This window comes from Pongo pygmaeus, chromosome 19 (assembly GCF_028885625.2).
Source record: "Pongo pygmaeus isolate AG05252 chromosome 19, NHGRI_mPonPyg2-v2.0_pri, whole genome shotgun sequence".
NCBI lineage: Eukaryota > Metazoa > Chordata > Mammalia > Primates > Hominidae > Pongo > Pongo pygmaeus.
The window spans coordinates 97,356,761-97,380,595 of record NC_072392.2 but is presented as its reverse complement, the minus strand read 5'-3'; the positions used below and the strand labels follow the sequence as shown (position 1 = coordinate 97,380,595).

General features: G+C 62.0%; 1 protein-coding gene across 8 annotated transcripts in view; it reads left to right on the top strand.

The window, feature by feature from the left end:
* Positions 1–23,481, top strand: part of RBFOX3 (RNA binding fox-1 homolog 3) — a 527,163-nt gene extending 503,682 nt beyond the window's left edge. For 5 of the 8 annotated variants that reach the window (XM_054457213.2, XM_054457210.2, XM_054457211.2 and 2 more), the window contains 10 exons: positions 5,294–5,431; positions 7,973–8,026; positions 8,844–8,936; positions 10,458–10,518; positions 14,523–14,576; positions 15,480–15,612; positions 16,065–16,245; positions 17,334–17,395; positions 18,361–18,439; positions 21,953–23,481. In XM_054457213.2, coding sequence (XP_054313188.1) covers positions 5,294–5,431; positions 7,973–8,026; positions 8,844–8,936; positions 10,458–10,518; positions 14,523–14,576; positions 15,480–15,612; positions 16,065–16,245; positions 17,334–17,395; positions 18,361–18,439; positions 21,953–21,955 — 858 coding nt within the window. In that variant the 3' untranslated portion in view covers positions 21,956–23,481. The remainder of the gene's footprint in view (positions 1–5,293; positions 5,432–7,972; positions 8,027–8,843; positions 8,937–10,457; positions 10,519–14,522; positions 14,577–15,479; positions 15,613–16,064; positions 16,246–17,333; positions 17,396–18,360; positions 18,440–21,952) is intronic. The other 3 variants (XM_054457214.2, XM_054457215.2, XM_054457209.2) reach the window with 3 other exon arrangements.
* The last annotated feature ends 354 nt before the right edge of the window (positions 23,482–23,835 follow it).

Genomic DNA, 23,835 nt, shown 5'->3' with positions numbered 1-23,835 from the left:
TTGGTGTGGCCAGGGCAGTGGAGAGGGGGAGCTCGGAGCGCCTGTCCAGTCCCCACATCACCCGCCCCACTGGTAGCTGTGGCAGAGCCGGCCCCTAGATGGCAGGGTCCTGTCCAGGCCCGGGGGCCCACACAGGCAGCCTGTTCCGTTCTAGGACCTGGGGCTGATGGCGTCGATGGGAGAGAGCAGTGGTCCCTGCAGCCCATCCCCATGCCTCAGACCTCCCCGTCTCCTCCACCCCAGGACCCTCAAAGACAGGCTGGGCCCCAGCTTCCTGCTGCTCCTCCCCTCAGGAGGGTTTCCAGCCAGGAATTGGTGGGAAGTCCGTGTTCATCCAACTCAGGGCCTTTCCCGACACCTCCACCACCCAGGTGGGATGTACCCCCCAACCCCTAGTCACAGAAGCAGAGCTGACCCTGCAGAGAGAAACATGGGGTTCCTGGGGGCCACCGGTCCCTCAAAAATTAGTTGGGCATGGTGGCTCGTGCCTGTAATCCCAGCTACCCGGGAGGCTGAGGCAGGAGAATCACTTGAACCCAGGAGGTGGAGGTTGCAGTGAGCCAAGATCACGCCGCTGCACTCCAGCCTGGGCGACAGAGCAAAACTCTGAGAAAAAGAGAGAGAGATTAGCACGCAGATAAAAAATGCCAGACAAAGCATGGAGGGTCACTGTGGAGGGCCATCCAGGTAGAGGGAGACGGAATGAGACTGGTGTTTTCCAGAGCCCATGTGGGCTCCTCCACCTGCCAGAGGGGACCCCACGTGGGCCGCGAGGGCCAGCACCTGCCCCACTGCCTGCTGGGGATCTGGGCTCTGCACCCCTGGCTTCACTACAGGCATAGATGCTTGCGCCCAGGTCCCTGGAGGCCTCTCTGCCCAGTGACCTGCAGCCCAAGGATGAACCTCTGTCCTCTCTGCCGTCCGTCGGGCCTGAGCCTCCTCTCGGAAACTCCTGCACTTGCCCTGATCTTCCATTTGGACCACCTTGTCTATAACTACAGGCCTTACAGTCTGGCCGAGGCCCTCTCTCCTCTGCCAGGAGCTGCAGCCCTTGGTCACTATGTTCTTGGCTCTCACAGCTTATGGAAGGGGTGAGGGATAGGCCGTGGCTGGCCGCTGGCCTGAGAAAGGCAGAAGAGAGGAGGCGCTGGTCCCCAAAGCAACGCCACAGTGAGGCTCAGCTGAGATGCCCCTACCCAGGCTGGGAGGTGGGAGTGGATGAGGCGTCAGTCGGCTGCCCGTGCCACAGTGCAGAGGCCAGAGCAGGGGAGCTTGGAATCCTGTGTTCTTCAAATGCCACGTGGGAGCCGACAGCTCCACCCAAGGAGGGGCCACCAGTGCCGCCAGGCTCTGAAGCAGACACTCCCAGTGGATAGGCTGAGACCACACGCAGAGAACCCCTCCTCCAAGGCTGACTGGCTGCCCACCAGGGGCTCACCAAGGCGGGTCCTTGCCTGAGTGCCCAGGAGGTCTTTGGAGGAACGAAGGAAGATGGCGCTGTCGAGGAAGGGATTTCCAAAAACCGGTTCATCTTGTGCCGCAGCAGCACAGCTTGGTTCCATGCCAACAACGGCCGCTGGGTCCCACCTGCTGTCCAGGGTCTGCCTAGGTCTGCCAGACCCTGCCCAGGGCTCATTCCCTTTGCCTGTGTCTGTGCCAAGCTTGGGGGGCCCAGGCAAAAGTGGGTGCAGGCTCCTCAGACGATGTGGAGAGTGGGAGATGCTGTGTGGCCTCTAGACCCCCACCCTGAACTTGAATGGGCTGGGGAGGTGTCCATAATGGCCGGGCCAAGAGAGAGCTGGGGAAGGACGCAGAAGCAGGACCCACAGCCCAGTCGGGAGGGAAGGGCAGTCCTGTTCTTTCCTCTTTCCCTGCATTTCAGATCAAGAAGCAAAGATGCCTTTTTTTTTTTTTTTTTTTTGAAGTGGGGAAAGAAAGCCCCTGAGAAAGTTGGAAAGGCGGTGGAGGCTGCTGGACCACTACAATCAGCGGTGGGAGGGCCTCTGTCCCCCGGCCCGGGGCAGCCTGTGTGCAGTCATGCGCGGGCTTCCCTGCACACCTGACAGTTTCACAGCCATTGAACCCACTTAGCCTCTGCCTGGGCTGAGCAGGGATAGAATAGCTTCTTCCTCAGCTGTGTCGTGGCCCCACTCATGGCTCCTCCCACTCACACCCCATCACCCCATTCCTCCCGCCTCATCCTCGGCTGCTCCCCTTTAGGACTTTGGGGTGGATGCCCCAGCTCCCCTGGGTGGGCGTGTGGCCGGTTCCCACCATCGTGGCCGCCCTGGTGTGCTCACCACCGCCCTCTGCTGCTCAGAGGCCAGAGCTGCATGCCCCTATCCAGGCCGGATTCCCGAATCCGGGATGACTCAGTCACCCCAAGTCTACCCAAGAGCAGCAGAGGGCACGGGCGCATCCCTGTCCACCGAGGAGGAAAGACCCATGCCTGTCCAATGGGAGCATGGGGTTCAGACCTCCATAAAGATCGGCGGATGTTTGGACGGTCTCGCCTTGGTTCAGGGGTAAGGTTGTCCCCTCCGGAGGTCTAGCACAGGCTTGCTTTCTGCAAGAAAACTTCGGACCAAGGAGGATGGCAGCAGAACTGGGAAACTAGGCTGCTGGGCATCTCCAGTTCCCCAGGCTTGGATGGAGGAGCCCCCCGCGTACCCCTGTGGAGCCAGAGTCAGCTGCCCTGTGTTGCCCGTCACTGGGGACCTGATGCCAGCCAGACCAGGAGTCTCCGGAGGCCTGTCGTCCACCCTCCTGGCCCTGCCAGCTGTGCCCACCACGGATGCCTCCATGCCAAAGCTCAGCCCCCGCTGATGGGGGTGGCACATGTCAGGGAACCCCAAGGAGCAGCCGCCCAGCTTGCCCAAGCCTGGGGGCTCATGCCCTCCGAGAGCCGTGGCCTCTTTCCACCTCTTGGGGTCCTGAGGGAGATGCGGGATGCACCCGCAGCCTCATGCCTTGGGAGCACGTAGAGCTCAGAACACACACTCGTCGGAACTGGGTCAGCACACCCCACGGCACGTCTGCTCAGACAGGTCCTGCAGTGCATGCCCAGGTGAGCACCAGGACAGCAGTTCCCACGCTGTGGGGTGTGTGCTGCATCCTCGCTTCTCAATGCAGGGGACAGAGCTGCATCAGGGACATGGACACGTGCTCCACAGCCCTACAGCCCTCAAGACCCCACTCCCAGCCTGCCCCACTGCCAGCGCTAGGGGCTGTCGCCAGGGAAGAAGCTGCGGTACGGGGGAGGCTGTGTCCACCACCACCCTGCGCAACCCAGGAAGTGGTGACTTCCCCTCTGGTCACCTAGGGGCACCTGCTGCTCCGGAGCCTGGTCAGAGGCTTCCTGGCCACATGCAGAAATGCAGGGGAGCAGCCTGTCCTTCCAGAAAGGACAACCAGGGTGGCCGTGCAGGGGGCGTGACAACCGGACAGCCACTCAGACAGGAGTCAAGGGACCAAGCTCTGGCCACTTAGCTGTAGTGTGACCTTGGCACAGCTCTGCCTCTCTGGCTCCATTTCCTCTGCTGTGGGCCGAGGCCTCCGGCACTGTGACCCCAGGCTCCCCACTCACCGACCTAACTCAGCACTCCTTTGGTTGCCTGCGACAGATGCCCTCCAGAAAGTGGCTTCAGCAGCCAGGTGCTTCGCCTGGCTGGAGATGCGTGGGAATGGCTCTCTGGGGCCTCTGTTCTTGGCTTTTCTCCTCTTGCTCCCAAGCTGGCTGCCTCTGCTCCGCAGGCCACATGGGAGACCATGCTACCAGCCTTCCATTTGTACCGACTGCAGTGTAGGCCTCTAAGGGACCCCAGGCTCCTCTACTGCCCTTCGAGAAGGGATCCAGATGGCTGGAGCCAAGACCCTCCTACCTTCAGCTGGCGTCCTGTCCCAGAAGCCAGTTGGCCTCTGAGGAGGGGTTCTCCGTGTGTGGTCTCCAGCTGTCCACTGGGAGTGTCAGGAGGCCCAGAGCCAAAGATTCAAATGCAAAGGGTGTATTTGGGAGATGATCTCACAAAACCCCTAAGGGGCAGCATGGAATTGAGGCGGGAAGGCGAAGGAAGCCAATAAAAGGTACATTGTCAGCCTGCTGTTCCCATGGGCAGCTGAGCTCAAATTGCTGGAGGAAGCGTGGACAGTGAGAGCCCCTCCAAGGCACCCCATGGGAGCTGGAGCGTGCACCCACCACCTGTGCCTGTCGCTACCGAGGGACTCTCCTGCACCCTGGTGCTCCTGTGCCACCCACCCGCCTTGCCAGTGGGCTGAGCGGGAAAACAAACAGCCTTCGAGGCTGGCACCTGCGGTTTGGCTGCATCCACGGAACTGGCCTGTAGAGGCCCTTGGGCCTGGGCCCAGGTCGTGACGAGCTAATGGCCACCTTGGACAGTCACCCATGCATCCACCTGGCCGATGCTGATGAAGCACCTGCCGCATGCCTGGAGTTCCTGCTCTGTGGATACAGCCGGGACCGAGCCAGACTGAAGGCCAGCCTTGCCGTGAGCTCGTGGCCAGTCCACTGGAGAAGACCACGCAGGAAAAGCCTCACACAGGCCACACTGTGCTGCCTCGGGCAGAACCCCTGCCTTCTCACAGGGAGCTGGGGGCCGGGTGGCTTTTGTTTCCTGAGACCCAAGTCTTTGGGAGCCCATCTGCCCACCAAAATTTGGGTCCAAATGGGGGCTATAAAGGACTGGACTTGGCCACGCCCTGCCTTGGGAGAGGCTTCCGGAGGTGAACGCCGAAGGTTCTGAGTGGCGGCAGCAGGCTGGAATAAGCAGGAGCATGGCAGGGATGGGGGACACGAAGGGGCAGCACCTTCGGACAGGCGGATCCTCAGGCCAGGCCGACATCTGTCTGCAGTTCACCACTTCATCATCAGGACTTGAAAGCCAGTGGGGTCCTCAGGCTCCCAGAACTGCCTTGAGATGTCAATGGGGCTAAGAGACCGTGGAGGTTCAGCCTCTGTGGACAGGCCTGGGCTGCGGGAGCGGGGAACAGAGCAGGCCAGGAGGCCTTGCACTGGGATGGCGGGAGGGAGGCGGCCTCACCTGCACAGTTTGGGCAAAGGCCTAGAGGTGGGGCCTCTCTGTGTGAGGTGCCCCTGTGCTGTATCTCATGGGAACCGTCTGCCCAGATTCTGCCAAGGATCCCAGCCCAGGGATGGGGGAGAGGCCCAGAAGGGTGGGGGAGAATCTGGCCTTTAGACTCTGCCGTCCCTTTAGCAGAGGGGATGGGCAACCCCGCACACAGATGCAGCCTCCACAGCCCAGTCCTCTCCCTGCAGCAGACAGACGAGGCGGCACAGACGGACAGCCAGCCGCTCCACCCCTCCGACCCTACAGAGAAGCAGCAGCCCAAGCGGCTACACGTCTCCAACATCCCCTTCCGGTTCAGGGACCCTGACTTGCGGCAAATGTTCGGGGTGAGTGTGCGCGGCCTCACCCATCCTGCCCTCCATACCTGCCCCAGCTCCAGGGTGGCGCCTACAGGCCCTGCCTTCCTGCCCATACCTGCTCCCCCACGTTTCCTGCCTCCCACTGCGCAGGGAGCCTCTGGGGCCCCAGGATTCCTTCCCTCCTGGGCCCAGCCCTGCCCTGACCTGAACCTGCTGGGATGGTGGCGGGGAAAAGGAAGGCCTCAAGCTGAGGAGTAGGGGGATCTGTTGTGGCTGCCCCTCAAACCCCACCCCTCCTGCTCCCAGCCAGAAATCCACCCATGGCCCCCAGGCCACCTGACCTCAGGGGTTTCCTAGAGTACCTTGGGACCTCGCAGCCAGTGTGGTTATGACCACCCTGTTGCCACATTCTGGCTCCCATCTCCTCGCAAGAGGGTACCTGGAGGGGCAGCTCGGCCTCCCACAGAGCAGCAGCCTCAGCCCCGGCCTCTCCTGTGTGCCTGGGGACCAGGCAGTCAACCTCTCTGGGCCTGTGTCCCCCGGGCCCCCATGTGGGGAACTTGGAACCGGATGCACAGTCGATGGGAAGTGAAGCCCATGCTGGACTCTGAGGCCTGTTCCGGGTTTTGCACTGTAGGCTTCAGCCCTGTGGTGTGGTCACTGTGAGAACGTGCAGGGCTGCCCCTGGGTCCTGGGGCACTTTGTTGTTATTGGACTTGAATGCACCAGGCAGGTGTTGATGCCTGCGGGGGCTGGGGCTGCCAAGTGGTGGGTGAGTGGCAGCAGCTGGGTGTCTTAGCCCGGGCTCCCAGGCCTGCCCTGGCCACAGAGGACCACGCAGCCTGGCCGTGTTTCTTCCCTCCCTCCAAACTTCTCTTCCGCCTGCCTGCCGCGGTGCCCACCCCACCTCTGCTGCGCAGGTAGAAAGCCTCTGGCTCCTGAATCCCAGCCTCTCTCCTCATGCCATCTTGACCCAGGTGGGATTTGTCAGGCAGACTGGAAGCACCTCTGGCAGCCCAGGGTGGAGAGGTCCCCCTCCACCTACCCCCTGATGTGACCCCTAGAAGTCCACTCCCCATCTCAGGAGCCCAGCCTGGTTGGATTTGGAGTCTAGACTCACTGGGGGGCTGGCATGACTTAGAATCATCAGATGGCAAGGACTCTGTCCCTTCTCGACTCTGGGTCCTGAGCAAGCTGCCAGATTTCTCTGGGCCTGGGGCTGCCCCTTAACAGCAGCTGACATTTTGGAGCTCTGGCTGGCTGCCCTCAATGGATGGCATTTTGGAGCTCTGGCTGGATGCCCCCTGCAGGGGACCTGTTTACGGACACTCAGTCCCTGCAGGACGGGGGCACCATCCCCTGTCAGCTCCCTGGGTCCCTACAGGACAGGGGCACCATCTGCCATCAACTCCCTGGGTCCCTGCAGGATGGGGACACTGTCCCCCGTCAGCTCCCTGGGTCCCTGCAGAATGGAGGTTACTGTCCCCCTCTTTTCAGCACCTGGCAGACTTGGGATTTCATTGCTGTCTGGCCCCGCTGGGGCTTGCTGCACCCCCCACCTCCAGGACTGTGTGGAGGTGACTGGGAAACCCCCGTCAGCTGCCTGCACTGCAGGCTTCAGGACAGGCCCTGGGGACCTCAGAACTGTTGTTCGGGGCTGTTCACAGGCTCATGGTCTCAGTACCAGTGAGAGAGACAGGGCTGCCCCATGGGGACTGTGGCCAACAACGGGAGGGAAGGCGGCAGCCAGAGCGTCATGGCTCAGCTGGCCCGAATGTCCTGCACAGGCAGGGCCTGGGTTCAGGTCACCATTGCTCAGCACCCCACGCCAGCACAGCCCCATGACAGGCTGTGCAGGGTCCCAGGGGCCTGGGCAGAAGACCCTCCCTCTGCTTCCCTCTTCCCCCTGTCCAACCTCCTCCCCATCTCAGGGAGGCCTGAGGGTCCCATTTCCCAACCAGGGGGCCTCAATCTCCATTTCCTGACCCCAGCACTTTCTCTTCTCTGTGGCACTTTGTCCCCAATGGGCACTCATGTTCCTCTGTCTCCCTCTCCCCCATCCTTTAGAGAAGGGTCTCAAAGCAGACCTTTACCCTTTAGTGTGAATTAGGGGTGGCGATCGTGCCTTGGGTGCCCTATCCCCACTGTAACCCTTTCCAAGTGGCCAAGTCCTAGCAGGGTGTGGAAGGGACACTGGTGATGTGCCTACCCCCATCCCCAGCTGGCAGCTGGAGTTAGTGTCCTGGCAGGAAAAGCTCCCCAAGGCAGAAGGGAGACACAGGCCTCCAGGAGAGGCTGGGAGAGCTGTCCCTTCCCCTACACCACACCAAGGACCCTCTTGGTGATGCCTTGGGCACCCTCTCCCCACCATCGCCTTCTCCAAGTGACCAAGTCCCAGCTGCTCCATGACCAGAGGTGGGAGGGGGTCCCAGGTCTCCTTTCCCAAGCTGGGGGCCCAGGGCAGAGCACAGGCATGAGCGTCTCAGGAGTGGAGCTGGCGGCCGGGCCAGCGGTCTTAACCCGCACTTTCCTGTCTGCCCCACTCCCTCTCTGTCTCTGTCTCTGCAGCAATTCGGAAAAATTTTAGACGTGGAGATCATTTTTAACGAGCGGGGCTCCAAGGTGGGTGCCGCACGGAGCTGCCGCCTTACAGCGCCGGCTGTAGGTCCCGCCAGGCTAACGTGTGAAATGTGCGTTTCCTTCCTGGAGAGCTTCGCGCCCGAGGACCCCTGAGCGACACGGGTGCTTGTATTCCCCGCTCTTCCACCCCCACCCGCCCCGCCCCCACCCCAGCTGTCTGTGTTGTTGCTGCCGCTGCCGCTTTTTCTTTCTGAGCCACCAGGACCTCTTGCCTGCACCCCAGAGCCCTGGGCCCCAGGCCCGGGCCCCACCCCACTGAACGCTCACCCCAGGGGACCACTGGCCTTGAGGCTTGAGGGAGGGGCTACAGAGAGGGCAGGCTGGGGAGGGTGTCCGACGGAGACAAGCCCTACTCCCCTTCCAGGAAGGCACGACCCTCTACCCTGGGCTCCGAGGGTGGAGATGGGTGGGCTGCCCCTGCAGGTCCTGAAGCCCAGCCTGGGCCCCCCACCCCAAGGTGGGGTTCAGGGGGCAGGCCTGGCCTGTGGTCAGGTGTGACGTCTCTTATGTGGCTTTGGCCTGTCCCTTTGGAGATGCTGGGTGATCAGCTCAGGTTGGGCTCAGGCTGGGTCAGCAGCTGCCCCCCTGGGGCCCATACCCCTCCTGGCATCCTGCCGGTGGCCCTAGGACAGACCTCTGGGCTGCCTGCGTCTCTGCCTCAACTCACCTGACTCAACCCCTTCTCTCTCTCTCCCCCCTCCCCTGCCCCCCTCCCACTCCTCTTCTTCCTCCTCTTCCTCCTCTTTCTCGCCCTGTGTCCTCCTCTCCGTGCCTGTCCTTCCCTCTCCTCTGCTCACAGGGTTTTGGGTTTGTAACTTTTGAAACTAGCTCAGATGCTGACCGAGCCCGGGAGAAGCTGAATGGGACGATCGTAGAGGGACGGAAAATTGAGGTGCTCAGATAAGTGTGCTGTGGCAGGGATGCCCCAAGATCGCCCACCTGCCCCCCAGCTCCCCCAACCAATCAGCCCCACCACTGCCGCACCCTTCAGAGAGCCTGGCCAGGGTCCCCTGGGGTGGGAGGAAGACTCGCACTAAGGCCAGGGTCACTGGCTGCCAGCTAAGCCCTATCACCTGTCACCCCTTCAGGCTCACCCAAGGTCCCCTCTCCCCTGCCTCTTCCCCCCTTTTCCTAGGAGAGGCCCTGTCCCCAACCAGACACTGGAGGAGCCCCAGAAATCCTGTTTTTGGGGCTTGGCAGCCTCAAGGACCACAGCCAGCCCACCCGGTCAAGGAGCCATTAATCCCCAGACCCTGCTCACCATGGAGCAGCGGCTGTCCCCAACCTGTCCCCACATGGCCCGGTCTGGGCCCTACAGTTTGCCCCCACCTTGGCCCCACTCCACCCCTTGTTTGGGTAGAAGCAGAGGCAGCAGCGGCAATGGCCAGGGCAGAGGAAGAGACCAGGCCCCAAGGAGGAGCAGGCAGAGGGGGCTCTGGGTCCCTCCCTGACACCCACCCCGCTCTGTCCCCTCCTTCCCTGCTCCCCAGGGGTCCAGAGTGTCAGTGGGCTGTGTTCCCTTGCTGCGGCCTGAGTGTCTGGAGCTGGGTCCCCCAACAGGCAGGGCAACCAAAGGGTGGCTGGAGGAGGGCTGGGGCCAGCCACCAAGACAGAGCCCTCGGGCAGGCAATGAAGGGCCTGAGAGGAGGTTTCCGGACTTCTGAAGGCACTGGCTTGGCCAGGCTGCAGCCCCACGCCCTCGGGGCTCACATGGAGGACGCAGGGGAGGCAGAACAGCCCAGACCCCTTCCTGGGACCCATCACCCCTGCTATTCTCAACTCCCTTCCACACATGCCTTGTCTTCTCCATCCCAGGCTGCCCCTGGACAGCCTCACCCAGGCATATGTGTGGAAAATAGGTGACTTCGTGCCCAGAGCCCCCCTCCCTGTTGGCCTCGTTCTCCAGGGGCACACGGGCCCCATCAGAGACCTCTGTACTCTGCAGTATTGAGGACTCTGGCCTCGGGGGAGGGGGGGCATCATCCAGGAGGGGTATGTGGCCACCTTGGTACCCCTGCCTAGGTAGGCCTTGGCAGCCTCAGGGAGGAGGGGGCATCCTGGAGTCCAGCCTCTTAGCTGGTTCTGGTCAGAGAGCACTTTGTGGAGAGTCCACCAGGGAGCTGCTCCAGCTGTTCTGGGGTGCCTGGGAGCCTGGGGCTGGGTTTATGGGAACAGCCACATGAAGAACACAGGCCAGCAGGCCTGGGTCTGGGGTCCTGGGCCAGGCGGGGCTTTAGCCCGTGCTGGGAGCAGTGGGGGCCAAGGCTCCCAGAGGGCAGGCAGCATGGTGGAGAGAGGAGGCCGGGGTGGGCGGTGCCGGGGGGTTAGGGGAGCAGGGCGGGGAGGAGTGGCCGGTGGGTCTTCCAGGAGGCTAATCCTCCCTCTTCCTCTCTCTCCTTCCCTCTTTGGACAGGTCAACAATGCCACGGCCCGAGTCATGACCAACAAGAAGACAGGGAACCCCTACACCAACGGTAAGGGGCTGGGTCCCCCCACGAGGCTGCCGGGGTCACTGGTTGGGACAGAGGCCCTGGGGGAGCTGGGGCTGCTGCAGGCTGACCTTCCTGGATCCTAGGCAGCCTCCATCCCCAGTGTCCCAGCCCTGGGGCTGCTGCTCAGCTCCTGGTCAGAAGCGGGTGGGGCAGAAGAGGCAGGAGGAGAGCTGGGGGCCACTCACCCCACTCATGGCCCCGTACAATCAGCCATAGCTGGAGTCTCGCTTTCCCAAGCGTGCCTGGCCCCCAGAGGCCACACGTGCAGGCTTCTGATCCAGGGGGACAGCTGTGCCTTCCTGGATTAGGACTGACTTTCCCCCAGGGCCAGAGTTTGAAGGCTTCTGTGCTGAGAACTGCTGCACCGATTCCCAGTGTAAGCAGGCTCAGGGAGGGCAGCGGGGGCACGGGGGGCCTTGGATGAGCTTCTAGACCTCTCTGAGTTCCAGTCTCTTCATCTGCAAAACAGGAATAGTGACATCATCCCCCAGAGCTGTTCGATGACAAATGACACCTTTAAGCGCCATGAGCAAGGGCCCGGGGGGAGGTGCTCAGATTTCGTAGGATGTGATTACAGGAACTGCCTTCCTGGGGCTTTTCGACATGGGTGGCCCTGAGGCCCCAGGCTGAGCCCTGCTGTCCACAGCAAGGGGAGATTGAGGAATCTTGTGCAGGTGCACCACACTGCAAACGGAGGTGGCCGGTCTTCCTTGGAGATGGATCTGCCGACACTAAGTGCTGGCTCTGGAGAAGCAGAGGGACCACTGGTGGCCACTAAGTGCTGGCTCTGGAGAAGCAGAGGGACCACTGGTGGCCACTGCGAGTCTTAACTCCATCCGGCAAACGGAGGTGGCCAGTCTTCCTTGGAGATGGATCTGCCGACGCTAAGTGCTGGCTCTGGAGAAGCAGAGGGACCACTGGTGGCCACTGCGAGTCTTAACTCCATCCGGCAAGGGGCCTGCTTTGAGCGGAGCGGGATACGTTGGGGGCCTCCGCTCATTCCTGCCAGGGAGCAGCTTCCCACTCGGACCCCTTAGAAGCCTCAGCGCTGCCCCTAGACAGGATGGATCTCCCTGTTGCCATGGACTCTCAGACGGTGTCACCCCCAGCCTCTCATGGCTCCCCATGTGATCGGCCATACGTGGAGTCAGGTGACGACCAGCACGGAAGCCTGGGCAGGACCGCCCGATCCGCTACCTCTCCCCCCAGCTCTTCTCCTGGTGTCCGATGCTGGGGTGGGGCCGGGCCTCTGGCCTGGCCCAAGTTAGACTTGATTCTCGTGGCCTCATATCCTGCTTTTCTGAGGACTTACACGTCTCAAATTCTTTTTAAAAATTTGGGAGTGTTCCCGCTTTGCAAGCATCCCGAGTGCGTCCTGGGTGTGACTCTTCTGTGATCTGGCACTTGGCACAGGAAGTAAAAGCGGTAGACATTTTTACAGGGTACAGGTGATCAACTAGTGGGGCTGCAAAATCTCTGGAACCAGCTGCCCACTCTGCACACAAGGGCCACGCCCACCGCTGTCTGGGCAGAAGTGAGAATTCAGGGGAGCATGGAAATCAGAACAGACCCATCTCTGAATGGCCTCGGGCTGTGCGGCTCATGAGGGGCACAGAACCCACGCCAGTGAAACATCAGGGAATGGAAGGAGGTGGGAACCTTTGCCCACCTTTGCAGCAAGAGCCGTTTCATCTCAATGTCTTCATCAGCCTGGACACAGAGGGCTGCAGTGGGACGGCCCTGGGTTCTCTGCAGGTTGGCACCGAAGCCAATACATGGGCTCTGGTGGCGAGTGCCGCGTGACTTGGCTTCAACACTACCCAACAGTCTGGAATTCATCAGTTGGGGGTGGAGGTTTCCATTGTAGAAAACAAACCCACCAGGTTTGCCCAGGTGTTAACTATTTACGGTAGAAACAGAGGCCAGCCAGGCAGTCTCAGGCTGTCTCTGCCATCTGGGGTTCCAGACAGTGAAATGGAGGCAGCAGAGACAGGTGGAGGCTCCCAGAGGCAGAATTGACAGGGGAGGGCACCCAGGAAGCCAGAATTAACAGGTGAAGGTGCCCAGGGCCATCTGAAGCACATATGCAGCCTCCAAGTCTCACTCGCCCAGAGTGGACCCAGAAGAGCCACTGGATGGAGCCCAGGGGAGTCTGGGCTTGGGGTCAGGGTCTCCAGGACTCTGCTCCATCATGGGCCTTCTAGTAAGAAGAGTCAGTTCTTCGGACTGGAGGTCTTCCCAGAAAACAAAACATTTCTTTCAGCCTGATGCAGTGGTTCACGCCTGTAATCCCAGCACTTTGGGAGGTTAAGGTGGCAGGATCCCTTGAGCCCAGGACTTCAAGACCAGCCTGAGCAACATAGGGAGACCCTGTCTCTACAGATAGTTTTTAAAATTAGCTGTGGGTGTGGTGGCAGGCACCTGTGGCCCAAGGTACTCGGGAGGCTGAAGTAGGAGGATCACTTGAGCCCAAGAGGTCGAGGCTGCAGTGAGCCATGATTGTCCACTGCACTCCAGCCTGGGCAACAGAGCAAGAAACTGTCCCCCCCCGCCAAAAAAAGTTTCTTCCTTCCTAACCTGGGATTTATCTTTTTGGAAGATTCCAAAGTCCCAGCAATGGCGTCCAGACACAAGGTTGTGTGATGGTGGGCTGGGGATAAAGGTGGGGTGAAGACTTGGCAGGAGGAACATACCCCGACCCTCCATCCTTACTGCCTCCGGTCTGCCTGCCCTGCAGTGGGGTTGTTAGAATCTGGGTCAGGGGCTCACACGTGGCCTGGGCCCACTGCCACCCTCTCCAGATGCTATCTCCCCAGCTGGCCAGTGGGCTCTCGTCCCTGCTGTCCCTCCCCCTACAGTGCAAAGGGACAAGGAGCCGGGCCCACGGGGGATGCTGTAGAGATAAGACCTGGGTACACTGAGGAGGGGTAAGGGGCTGGGCCTCGTCAAGAAGCCCTCCTACCCACCCTGTCAGAATGCCTGGAGCCGGAGCCCACTCCAAGGCAGCTGGTTTCCCCCCCAGAGGCCTCCAGGTGGAGCAGGTCTTTGCTCTGCTCCTGGGTTCCCCCAGGGAGAGGAAGACTGACCCACCTGCAGGAAGGGAGAGGCTGGGATGCCAATTACAGCCTGGGATCCATGGAATGGCCAGGAACATGGGTCTGGCTGAGGGCTGCAGGCTGGGATCCCTGGCTCTGCCACTCCCCAGCTGGTGACAGGAGGTTGCTGTGCCACTCCAGGGCTCTGTTTCTTCATCTGCAAAATGGGGAGGGTGTGATGGCTCACTGGGCAGTGAGGACCCAGTGAGTTTCGAACAGTCTGTGTGGCTCACACACAGTGTTGAGGAAAACCAGCCCGTCCTTATTATCATCCCCAGTCCAAATGCCCTTTCCTCCTCGACCTGCTCCCAGGCCACCCTCCCGGACAGCCGCTGTGGGGGAAGATGAGAACGGGAGGAAAGTGAGAGCAGGACTCAGCACTGGGAAGAGGGAGCGGGAGGGGGACTTTGGCAGGCAGTGGGGAGAGGTTATGGGCAGAGGCCAAGCACCTTTCCTGCAGCCTCTGGCCACCTGGAGCTCGGATGGTGGGGCTGTGCTGAGTCTGACTCCAGAAACCCTCATCCCAGCTGTGCTCAGAGGGGTAGATAACAAGTTCCACTTTCCCTCTCCAGTTCTCTTCTGGGAGGTGGGTACCCCAGGCTTCGGGGGATGACACCCAGGGGTGAGGGTTGCTCAGGGGCAGACTGGGGAGGATCACAACTGGGAAAGAATCCTAGCAGAGCCCCAGGCAGAAGAGTCAGGACGGAGTAGACCCTGGTGTTCTGAACCCCGCACTTGTCCGGGCAGTGTGGGAAGGGGGGCCCGGCGCGGGGAGGTGCCCCGGGAATGTCCCCAAGGGCTCCACCGGTGTCGCTGGGGTTCTCAGGCATAGGTTTTGGTGGGAAAAGGGTCGGGGAAGGCAGTGACTAGGTCTCTGTGCTTTTTTTTTAGGCTGGAAGCTAAATCCAGTGGTCGGCGCAGTCTACGGGCCTGAATTCTATGCAGGTAAAGGCTGGGGCGGGGCGGGGATGGGATGAGACCAGCCACTTGGCCCCGTGGGGCTCTGGGGGCTCTGGGGGCTCTGGGGGCGGGGCCAGGTGGGCCGTCCCCGCCCTCCCACCACCGTGTTGACTGAGTAGAGCTCCGGGGGCGGGGCTAGGTGCGCGGGGGGGGGGCCTAGGTGCGCGGGGGGGGCTAGGTGCGCGGGGGGGGGGCTAGGTGCGCGGGGGGGGGGCTAGGTGCGCGGGGGGGGGCTAGGTGCGCGGGGGGGGGCTAGGTGCGCGGGGGGGGGCTAGGTGCGCGGGGGGGGCTAGGTGCGCGGGGGGGGGCTAGGTGCGCGGGGGGGGGCTAGGTGCGCGGGGGGGGGGCTAGGTGCGCGGGGGGGGGGCTAGGTGCGCGGGGGGGGGCTAGGTGCGCGGGGGGGGGCTAGGTGCGCGGGGGGGGGGCTAGGTGCGCGGGGGGGGGCTAGGTGCGCGGGGGGGGCTAGGTGCGCGGGGGGGGGGCTAGGTGCGCGGGGGGGGGGCTAGGTGCGCGGGGGGGGGGCTAGGTGCGCGGGGGGGGGCTAGGTGCGCGGGGGGGGCTAGGTGCGCGGGGGGGGGCTAGGTGCGCGGGGGCGGGGGCTAGGTGCGCGGGGGGGGGGCTAGGTGCGCGGGGGGGGCTAGGTGCGCGGGGGCGGGGGGGCTAGGTGCGCGGGGGGGGGCTAGGTGCGCGGGGGCGGGGGGGCTAGGTGCGCGGGGGCGGGGGGGCTAGGTGCGCGGGGGGGGGCTAGGTGCGCGGGGGCGGGGGGGCTAGGTGCGCGGGGGCGGGGGGGCTAGGTGCGCGGGGGGGGGGGCTAGGTGCGCGGGGGCGGGGGGGCCAGGTGGGTCCCCGTGTGCCTCTCACACGTGTCTCGGGCCCCGTTTCCTGCAGTGACGGGGTTCCCCTACCCCACCACCGGCACAGCCGTTGCCTACCGGGGCGCACATCTTCGGGGCCGGGGCCGGGCCGTGTATAATACGTTTCGGGCTGCGCCACCCCCACCCCCCATCCCGACTTACGGAGCGTGAGTACCTGGGCCGGGGGAGGCGTGGAGGAAGGGCTGGGAGGGCGGGGAGGAGGGAAATGGGGAGGCCCTGCGCAGTGCGAGGGGCTAGGCAGCTTTTCCAGACCTGGGGGGGATCGTGGGAGCCCCAGAACTCAGGCCTGCAGCTGCCTCCATTATCGTCACCCCCATCCCCACCACGGCGGGCATCGCTGAGGTCGCTAGCATTTAGGGGGACATTCAGAGCCCCAGAACCTTGTCTGGATGCTTTAATGGGGCTGTTGTCCACTCTTGAGGTCAGCGAGGGGCTTCTCTGAGCCCTCTCTGCTCCCATTCCCTGGGGTCTGGTGCCCTCCATCACTAAAGGGGTTGGGGGTACAGCTGCCTGGGGTCGGGTGGGCTATGGGCCCTGGGGTTTGTGGGAGAAAGGAGCTGATCAGCAAGGGTGTTACTCTATTGTTATACCAAAACAGGGCACTGGAGCAAACGCTTGTTAAAATGCCAGTCCCATGGGCGGGGCTGGCACCGTGCCCCCTCCCTCCTCAGCAGACACCGGAGCCGGCCTACCCCACCTCTCCAGCGTTCCCACCACTTTCTTGTCCGTTTGCTTCCAGGGTCGTGTATCAGGATGGATTTTATGGTGCTGAGATTTATGTAAGTGTAGCCCCGCCGGGAGGGAGGGTGGGATCAGGCGTTCTGTGGGTCTCAATGAGAAGTCGGCGTCTCCTCTCTCACTGCCCGCTCCTCCCATCCCATCCCATCCCACCCCACCCCACCCTTGAAGCCAGGAGGGCGAAGGTGCCATGTCTGCCCAGAGTATGGCGTCCCTGAGAATCCCAGCATGGCACAGTCTGGTTGTTGGTACCCATCAAGGGAGCAGTTAATGGGTCGCCCAGCAGCCCTGTGAGCTGAAAGCATCTTCCCGTGGGCAAGGCCTCATATAATGGGGGCAGTGGGACTCTGCCACGTCCCTAACCACACTGTGATCAGTGAGTGAGCCCCTAAGGCACCCACAGCACAGGCTTCAAGAGGGGCCAGGAGGCAGGGCCCCTGGGTGCCTGTGCTCCAGGGCCTACCCCCCTTGATGGGGTCTGGTGGCCTCTCTCCCCTTCATGGGGCCACATGTGCTGCTTCCTCTGTCTCAGACTCACTGATGGCCACACCCCATGTACCCAGCCACCCTTCAGTCCTGGGCAGCTGCCTACAATTCAATTACCTGTTCATCTGAGGCCAGGACATCATCTGAGCTCACGTCCTCTTGTGCCCTTTACCCTTGACCCTTCCTGGTGTCCAGGACACTATGCAGAGTCACTGTGGGTTCTCCCAGCCCCTCAGCATCCAAGTCAGCCCTCACTGGCCTGGTGGCAGGTCTGTGAGCACCTCTTCTTTGCCAAGGCCTAGCACCCAGCCAGATGAGTCATGGGTACCCGCTAATGTGTGTGGAGTGCACAGATGGGTGTGTGAATGAATGAGTGAATGAATGGAGTGGACAGGCAGACCTGCCTCGCCCTGAACTGTCCCACCTGGCCATCTGCAGTCCTCGGTCCTGTGTTAGACCAGAACTAGGTGCCCAGGCCAGGCACCACCTAATCCTTACCCAGCCAAGGCTGGGAGGCTGGGAAGGTCTGCAGTCCCTCCCAGGGCCCCACCCGCACAGGGTCTGTCTCCTCTCCCCACTCAGCCTTTCCCTGGGGAGCCCCACTAAGTCCCTCTGCTGTCTCTCCCCCCCACTTACCCTGCAGGGAGGCTACGCAGCCTACAGATACGCTCAGCCCGCTGCAGCGGCGGCAGCCTACAGCGACAGGTGAGGCCAGGGGCCGGCGCTGTTTTGGAGCAGGGTGGGGAGAAGATGGACAAGGATCCCTCAGGAGCTGGGCCCAGACAGGCAGGAGGCGTAACCCACCCTTCCAGGCCTGGTGGGAGCAGGGTTGGGACAGGGGAGCAGGTCTGAGTGTGGCCCTTGAGCCAGTGAGCCTCTGACTTCCGTCACTTCCTGCTTGCCCCATGGGGAGGCTGTGGAAACCCCAGGTGGAGACCGCATCTCTGATTCCCAGTCCCCCCACCGTCCCCCGCAAGCCCCGTGCCCACAGTGGCTGTCTGTCTTGGAGGCAGACGCTTGAGTGCTTCCTCCTGGGGAAACCTAGCCTAGTGCCTTTCCCCTCGGACATCTGGCCTGTTGGCGGCTGAGCTCCACCACTCTGGCCTGGGGACCGCTTGCACCCCCTCCCTCCCTGCAGCCCCGGCTCCATCTCCCTGAAGTGTGGTGTACAGGGTGCCGTGGCCCAGCTCTGCCCTCTGAGGAGCTGAGAGTTCCCTGCACAGACAAACTGCTGCAAGTCGTGAGGGACATAGTGTCACATTCTTGGGGGCAGTGTTCCTGGTCCCTCCCCGTTGACCCTCTCTCTCTTCTCTTGAAACCCTCCCCAGCATTTACCACATTCTTTTTGGGGTAGAAGTTTGTTTTCCCTGCAGACGAGCTCTATGAGGACACCATCCCCCTCCACGTAGCACTGAGTGGAGCACAGCCCCCTGCTCCCCGTCAGGGTCAGCACACTGTGGGCATATTGAGAGGGTAGCCTGTTGTGTTCCAGAAGCTTCCTTCTTAACAAGAAGGAGGGGTAGGCCTTGCAGGAGGGGAGGGTGCCTTGCAGATGGGACTTCGGTAGACGGTGCCCATGTAGCGTCTGGGAGGAGGTGGGAGGCCGTTGCTGCCCCTCACCTGACCCTCCCCCACCCTCCTCCCACTTCCCCTCCCACGCTCTTCCCTAGTTACGGCAGAGTCTACGCAGCTGCCGACCCGTACCATCACACCATCGGGCCCGCGGCGACCTACAGCATTGGAACCATGGTAAGGAGCCCGGGCCCACCCGGCCCTGGGTGCCAGTCCTTACAGCTGGGCATGGGTGGCGAGGCCCTTGGGGGAGAGGCCGAGCCCTCTGACCAGTGCCTTTGTCCTGGAGACTTTGGAAGGACCACGGCCTGGAAGTGAGTTAGGATGAGGGGAGGGCTGGCCCCTCACGCCCTCTCAGGTGCGGGGAAGCAGGTTGAATGGCTGGTCAGCCCACCATACCATTTGGTCTTCTGGAAAGCACCCCAATGTGCCTGATCCGTTTCCCTGAGCTCCCTCACTATAATAAAGTCCTGTTGAGGCCCCTCCATTCCCATTTCCACGAGGAAAACCTCAGAAACCAAACCAGGGCCACCTCTCCTTCCCAGCAGAGGCTCCCAAGGCCCCGGGGCTGTTTCTGCCCACGCCGCATCCCCACGGCCCACCTGCACTGCTGCAGGCCCCTCACATCCGGGAGGGGAGTGTGGGTAACCGGTTGCTTCTCACCAGGCCCTAGCTCCTGGCTTCCTGGGGGCTCCTGGGGTCCTGGGGAAACAATGCCTGCCCTGCCCCAGCCTCCTCCCTCAGGCTGTGGGGTGGAAGGGGTGGGGCAGGGAGGTGCGCGATGTGGCGTGTCTGTGTGTGTGTGTGTGTGTGTGTGTGTGTGTGTGGCCAGCTGTCGACACGTGCAGCCCAGCTCACTCTGCACCCAGAGCTGCTTCCAGCAGACACCTGCCTCCTGTGCCCACTGGCCCCAGCCCCGGGGTGTGAACGCGGGTTTTAGCTAGCTTGGCATCCAGCATCAAAGATGAAAACAACTTGGGAGAGTGAGGAGGGAGGAGGTTCAGAGGCAATATGGATTTTTCCCATCTCTCTTGGTTTTGATGACTCCCTCCAATTTTTGATTTGTCTTTTTCAATTTTTAACGAGCCTCAGGCACCCCCAGCAGCCTGTGGTGTCTGTGGGCAGCCACAGGGGCGGGCCTGGCGTGGCCCCACCCGGATGGAGGTGCGATACCCTGGCTCTCGAGCCCTCTGCGCAGCTGCAAGCTAAAAGCTTTCATTAATGCACGGAGGGTTCCCTCTTGTGTTTTCACTTTATTTTTCAGATTTTCTATTTTTCCCCAATTTTTCTTCTCTTGCGCTTGCTGTGTTCTTCTTTTCCGGCAAAACTGGGTGGTGGGAGGGTGGGAGGCCCCTTCAGAGCCTTCCCTGACTGGAGGCAGCCCAGGACACAGGAGAGCTGGAGCATCCAGGACCCGCTCTATCCAGCAGGACAGGGCTGGGCCCCAGGTGGGCCCAGGAGGACCCAGAGACCCCGCCCCGCAGAGAGCAAGGCTCTGAAACTATGCCCAGCAGGCTTGCCTCTCCCAGTGTAGCTGGCCTCAGTGGCCCCAGGCTCTTGAGCCAAGGCCCAGGAACCCACCAGGAGGTCCCTCAATGCTCTGAAGATGCCCTGTGCCACCCTGCTGGGGTGCGAGGAGGTGGGGCTCAAGCTGGGACCCCCCGCCCCCCGCATAAGGACAGTGGGAGGCCAGGCCTGAGCCCAAAGAAGTGACCCAGAGATAACTCAAAGCTCGTGACCCAGAAGCACTGTTGGCCATGACCCCAGAGCACCCCACACTGGCCCAAGACCACCATGTCAGAAGCAGGTCCTACTCCTCTTGTTGCCATGACAACCCCACTCCTTTCTCCCCAAGGAATATAGGGGGAAAGAAAACAAGACTTAGCTATTTCTCTTTTTGTTTTTCCTTTTTTTTTTTCTTTTTGCTTTTTCCCCTCTTCCAAAAGACGGTACTGATTGGCTGTTTTTCATCTTTGATGTTGCAGGCTAGCCTCTGCCGAGGAGGGTACAGCCGCTTCACCCCCTACTAGCAAGAGACCCAGCCCCTAACAGCATTCACACTGACTGCCTATTACACACCAAACCCAACAGCCCAAAACCAGGCACAGCCACCAGAAGACAGTGCACCCCTCCCGGTCAGCGACACGCACGGCTGGCCCCCTGCGACTCTAAAATCCATAGATATTTCTCTCCAGCCAGTTGGTCTCCCCACCCCACCTGTGCTGGTGTGTGTGTCTTTGACCCTGGTTCTTCCTGTATGTCTGAAACCGTGATTTCCTATTTTGACTTTGTCGATGTTGTACTATCCAAGCCATTGCAGGTATGGTATGCACACCGTGGGGTCCAGGCTGGGCCAGGACACCAGGCAGCCCCCAACCTGGGAGCAGCGGTAGCGCCCTATGAGGGCAAGAGCCACGTTTCCTGGCCTCTCGGGCTGCACAGAACAACAGAAATGCCTGGCAGGGCCTCCCCCAAAGCCATCCCACCAGCCCCGTGCCACAGCCCTAGCGTCTGGCGCCCTGACACAGGGAGGGAGGGGCTCCAGGAGCCCAGTGTGGGTCTCCCCGGCCTGAGGGTGCTCCCGCAGGCCTTCACCCAGCCAACCACAGGAGTAGCCACTGCCCCTCCTCGCCCCATTCAGCTGAAACTAATATTTTTAATTAAATTTTATTGACGGCATTTCTTGCCGACGTAGTCACAAGCGTGTCGCGTGGTGTGCAAACTGCTGTGGTCACGCCAGTCTCCGCGACTCCTTAGCACTGCTGCAGCAGAAAGTGCAAATGTGGAAGGCATGTCCCGGCCACTCCTCAGGGCGACCCTTAGCACCGCAGGGCCGAGGCCAGGCCAGCCTTGCAGGGGGGTTGTCCTGGAGGCACAGCCTACTTTCTCTGTCCCCAAGCTCCGAAATGTCTTCACTGGGGTACGTTCCGGAAGGAGGGGTCCTCAGCGGGAGAGCCGACGAGGGGCAGAATGCACCCTTGCTCAGGCCCTCCCCTGAGCGCAGGACGGTCAGCCCCAGGTCAGCCCCCTCCCTGCATTAGGGAGACTACAGGCCGGGCGCTGTGGCCTGCGGGCCACTCCTTCCTCAGCCCTGGGACTGGCCAGCCCGGTGCATGGCCCTTCTGGGGAGACGCTGGCTGGGACCTCAGTTGAGCACAGCCCTGGGCAGCTGCTGGCCTGCCTGGGAAAAGCCAGCCAAGACAGGCACAGTCCTTTCCTGGGGCTGGCCTGGGGCACACAGATCTGCACCTCCATGACAGGGAAAAGTAGCCTCAGGTTCTGAGTGTGCCACGGCTGGGCTCCTGGGGCTGGAAGGCCAGCTGGAGGGTGTGGGTTCCCCACCAGTGAGGGCTGAAGTCCTGCCGCCCACCAGGCCCTTGCCGTAGGGGGCCCAGCTCCCCCACCTCCCGTGGCCAGACCATCACCCTCTGCCATCTCATCCAGGCCGCCTCGAGGCCTGTGCTGGCCCAGCCTCTCCACTCGCCCTGCCCTGCTCAGCTCTGTCTCCTCCCATCCTGGGATCCACCCACACTCAGCCCTGGAAGATGAGGGTCCTGGAATCTGGGGGGCAGGTGTGGCGGCGCCAGGACTTTAGGCCAGGGGCCCCGTGCCACGCGGTCCTGTCGCCCTCACACCTGCTGCACCTCCCCCTGAGAAGCTGCAAGTCCTGCCTTTCTGTTTCTGTTGTAGTGAAACCTTCCACCGTTTCCTTCTCGGACCATGAAGGGCAAAAACAAAAAAACAAAAAAAAAATCACAAAACAAAAAAAACAAAAAAAGATGTTAAGATCCAAGCAACAAAAAAAACAACCAAACCAAGAGGCATCCAACCAAGTCCAAGTCCCGCGTCCTGGCCACACGCCCGCACCGAGGGAGCACGCCGGCAGGGGCGCCGAGGAGCGGCCCCGAGACAGGACGGCCCCACCGCGTCCTGGCTGGCAGCACAGTGGGAACACGCCCCTCCGTCTCAGGCAGTGGGGGAGTTGGAAGGGAAGGGGCCTCCCTTGCGGGACCCGTGGGGGGCTCTGTTTTCCATCCAGTCTTCCTTTCCCAGCCCCCAACTCCCAAGGCAGTGTGGAGCCCAGCAGCGGTGGAGCAGGCCGGGGCCTGAGCAGGGAGGCGCTGCTAGCAAGACTTGATCTTTGTGGCCAGCTGTGCCGGGGGGCCGGTGGGGCTGGGGGGTGTGGACAGCTTTCATCCCAGGGGCTCCACTGGGCCCCGTCACCCTCGTGTTGCGTCCCCTACGTCCCACCTCCCTCATGCCCGGCAGTCCCGCCCGTGCCCCCAGCCTGGCGAGGAAGCTGTCCAACAGTAGCCCCGGGGCCAGCTCCCAACAGAAAGGGCTGACGTGGCTCCAGGACTCAGGGGCGCTCCATGGGAGGACGAAGGAAGCCCAGCCAGCCCGGAGCCACTCCTCACACCTCCAAGTGTGGCCAGGTGGGCCCTGAAGCCAAGGACTTGCTCTTCCTGGCCATCTCCCTTTCTGGAGGAGGCTGGGGGCCTGTGTACACCAAGGCTGACCTCGTGCTGCCTGCTGGGACCCAGCCCTCCCTGCCGCTCCCCTGCGAGCCCAGTCCACTGTGGGCGCCCAGGGCCAGGGACGGGCCAGCACCCGGCTGCACCGCGAGGTTGGGAGTCACAGTGGCTGTGGGCCTGGACGGGCACAGCCAGAGCAGGGGCCCATGGGAAGGGCAAGGGATGGGGAAGCCTGGGCCAGCCCCTTCCCTGCTCCCAAGGCAGGTGTCCAGGTGGCGGGAGCAGCACCAAGGACAGCCGAGCTTAGCCGGTGGGAGGAGCAGGAGCAGAGCAGGTGGCAGGGAGGATCCCCTGGCGAGGCAGGGAGCACTGGAGTAGGGAAGCAGCAAAAAATACAGGCTCCCAACGTGGCTCCACTGTCTCATGAAATGTCAAAAATTTAAAAATACACCTCACTTTCTATTCAGCATCAGCTACTGAAGCTATTGAAATGGAATTCTCCTTTTCTATTCCCGTTGTACATAGCCCCACACCCTGCCTCCGGCTTTGTCCTCTGTACAGAGCCCCCTGTCCCCTCTGCTGTTCCGGACCCTTTTCTTGCAGCAGCTCAACTCCCCGACTCAGATCCCCAGGACTGCAGCCGAGCCCCAGGCTTCCTTTCTTACCATTCTGTATGCTTCCAAGGTGTGACCACTCAAACTAACAGTATTATTAAGATTATTAATAAAGATTTCTTTCTTCAAACCAGGACAACTCTGTATGCTCTGGCAGCTCCCGGGCATGGTGGGTGGAGGGCATAGCGGCCCAGGGTGCAGGATGGGATGCAGCCCTGCCTTGGCCTACAGCCAGGTGGCAATGGCGTCAGAAGGCCCTTCTAGGCAAGAGACTTTCCACTCCCAATCCTCAAGTCCAGGCTGGTCCTCTGCCTCCAGCCCCAGGATAGGCTGGGTGGGTGGCAGTTCATGGCAGATCTGTGCTGCCTGGCCTGCCTCTCAGACTCAGGTCGAGGCCAGCCCTGGTCCCTTCTTTCCTGGTTACAGCATGTGCTGGACACAGCGTGACCTCAGAGCAGAAAGCACCCCAGGAAGCAGAAGGGTT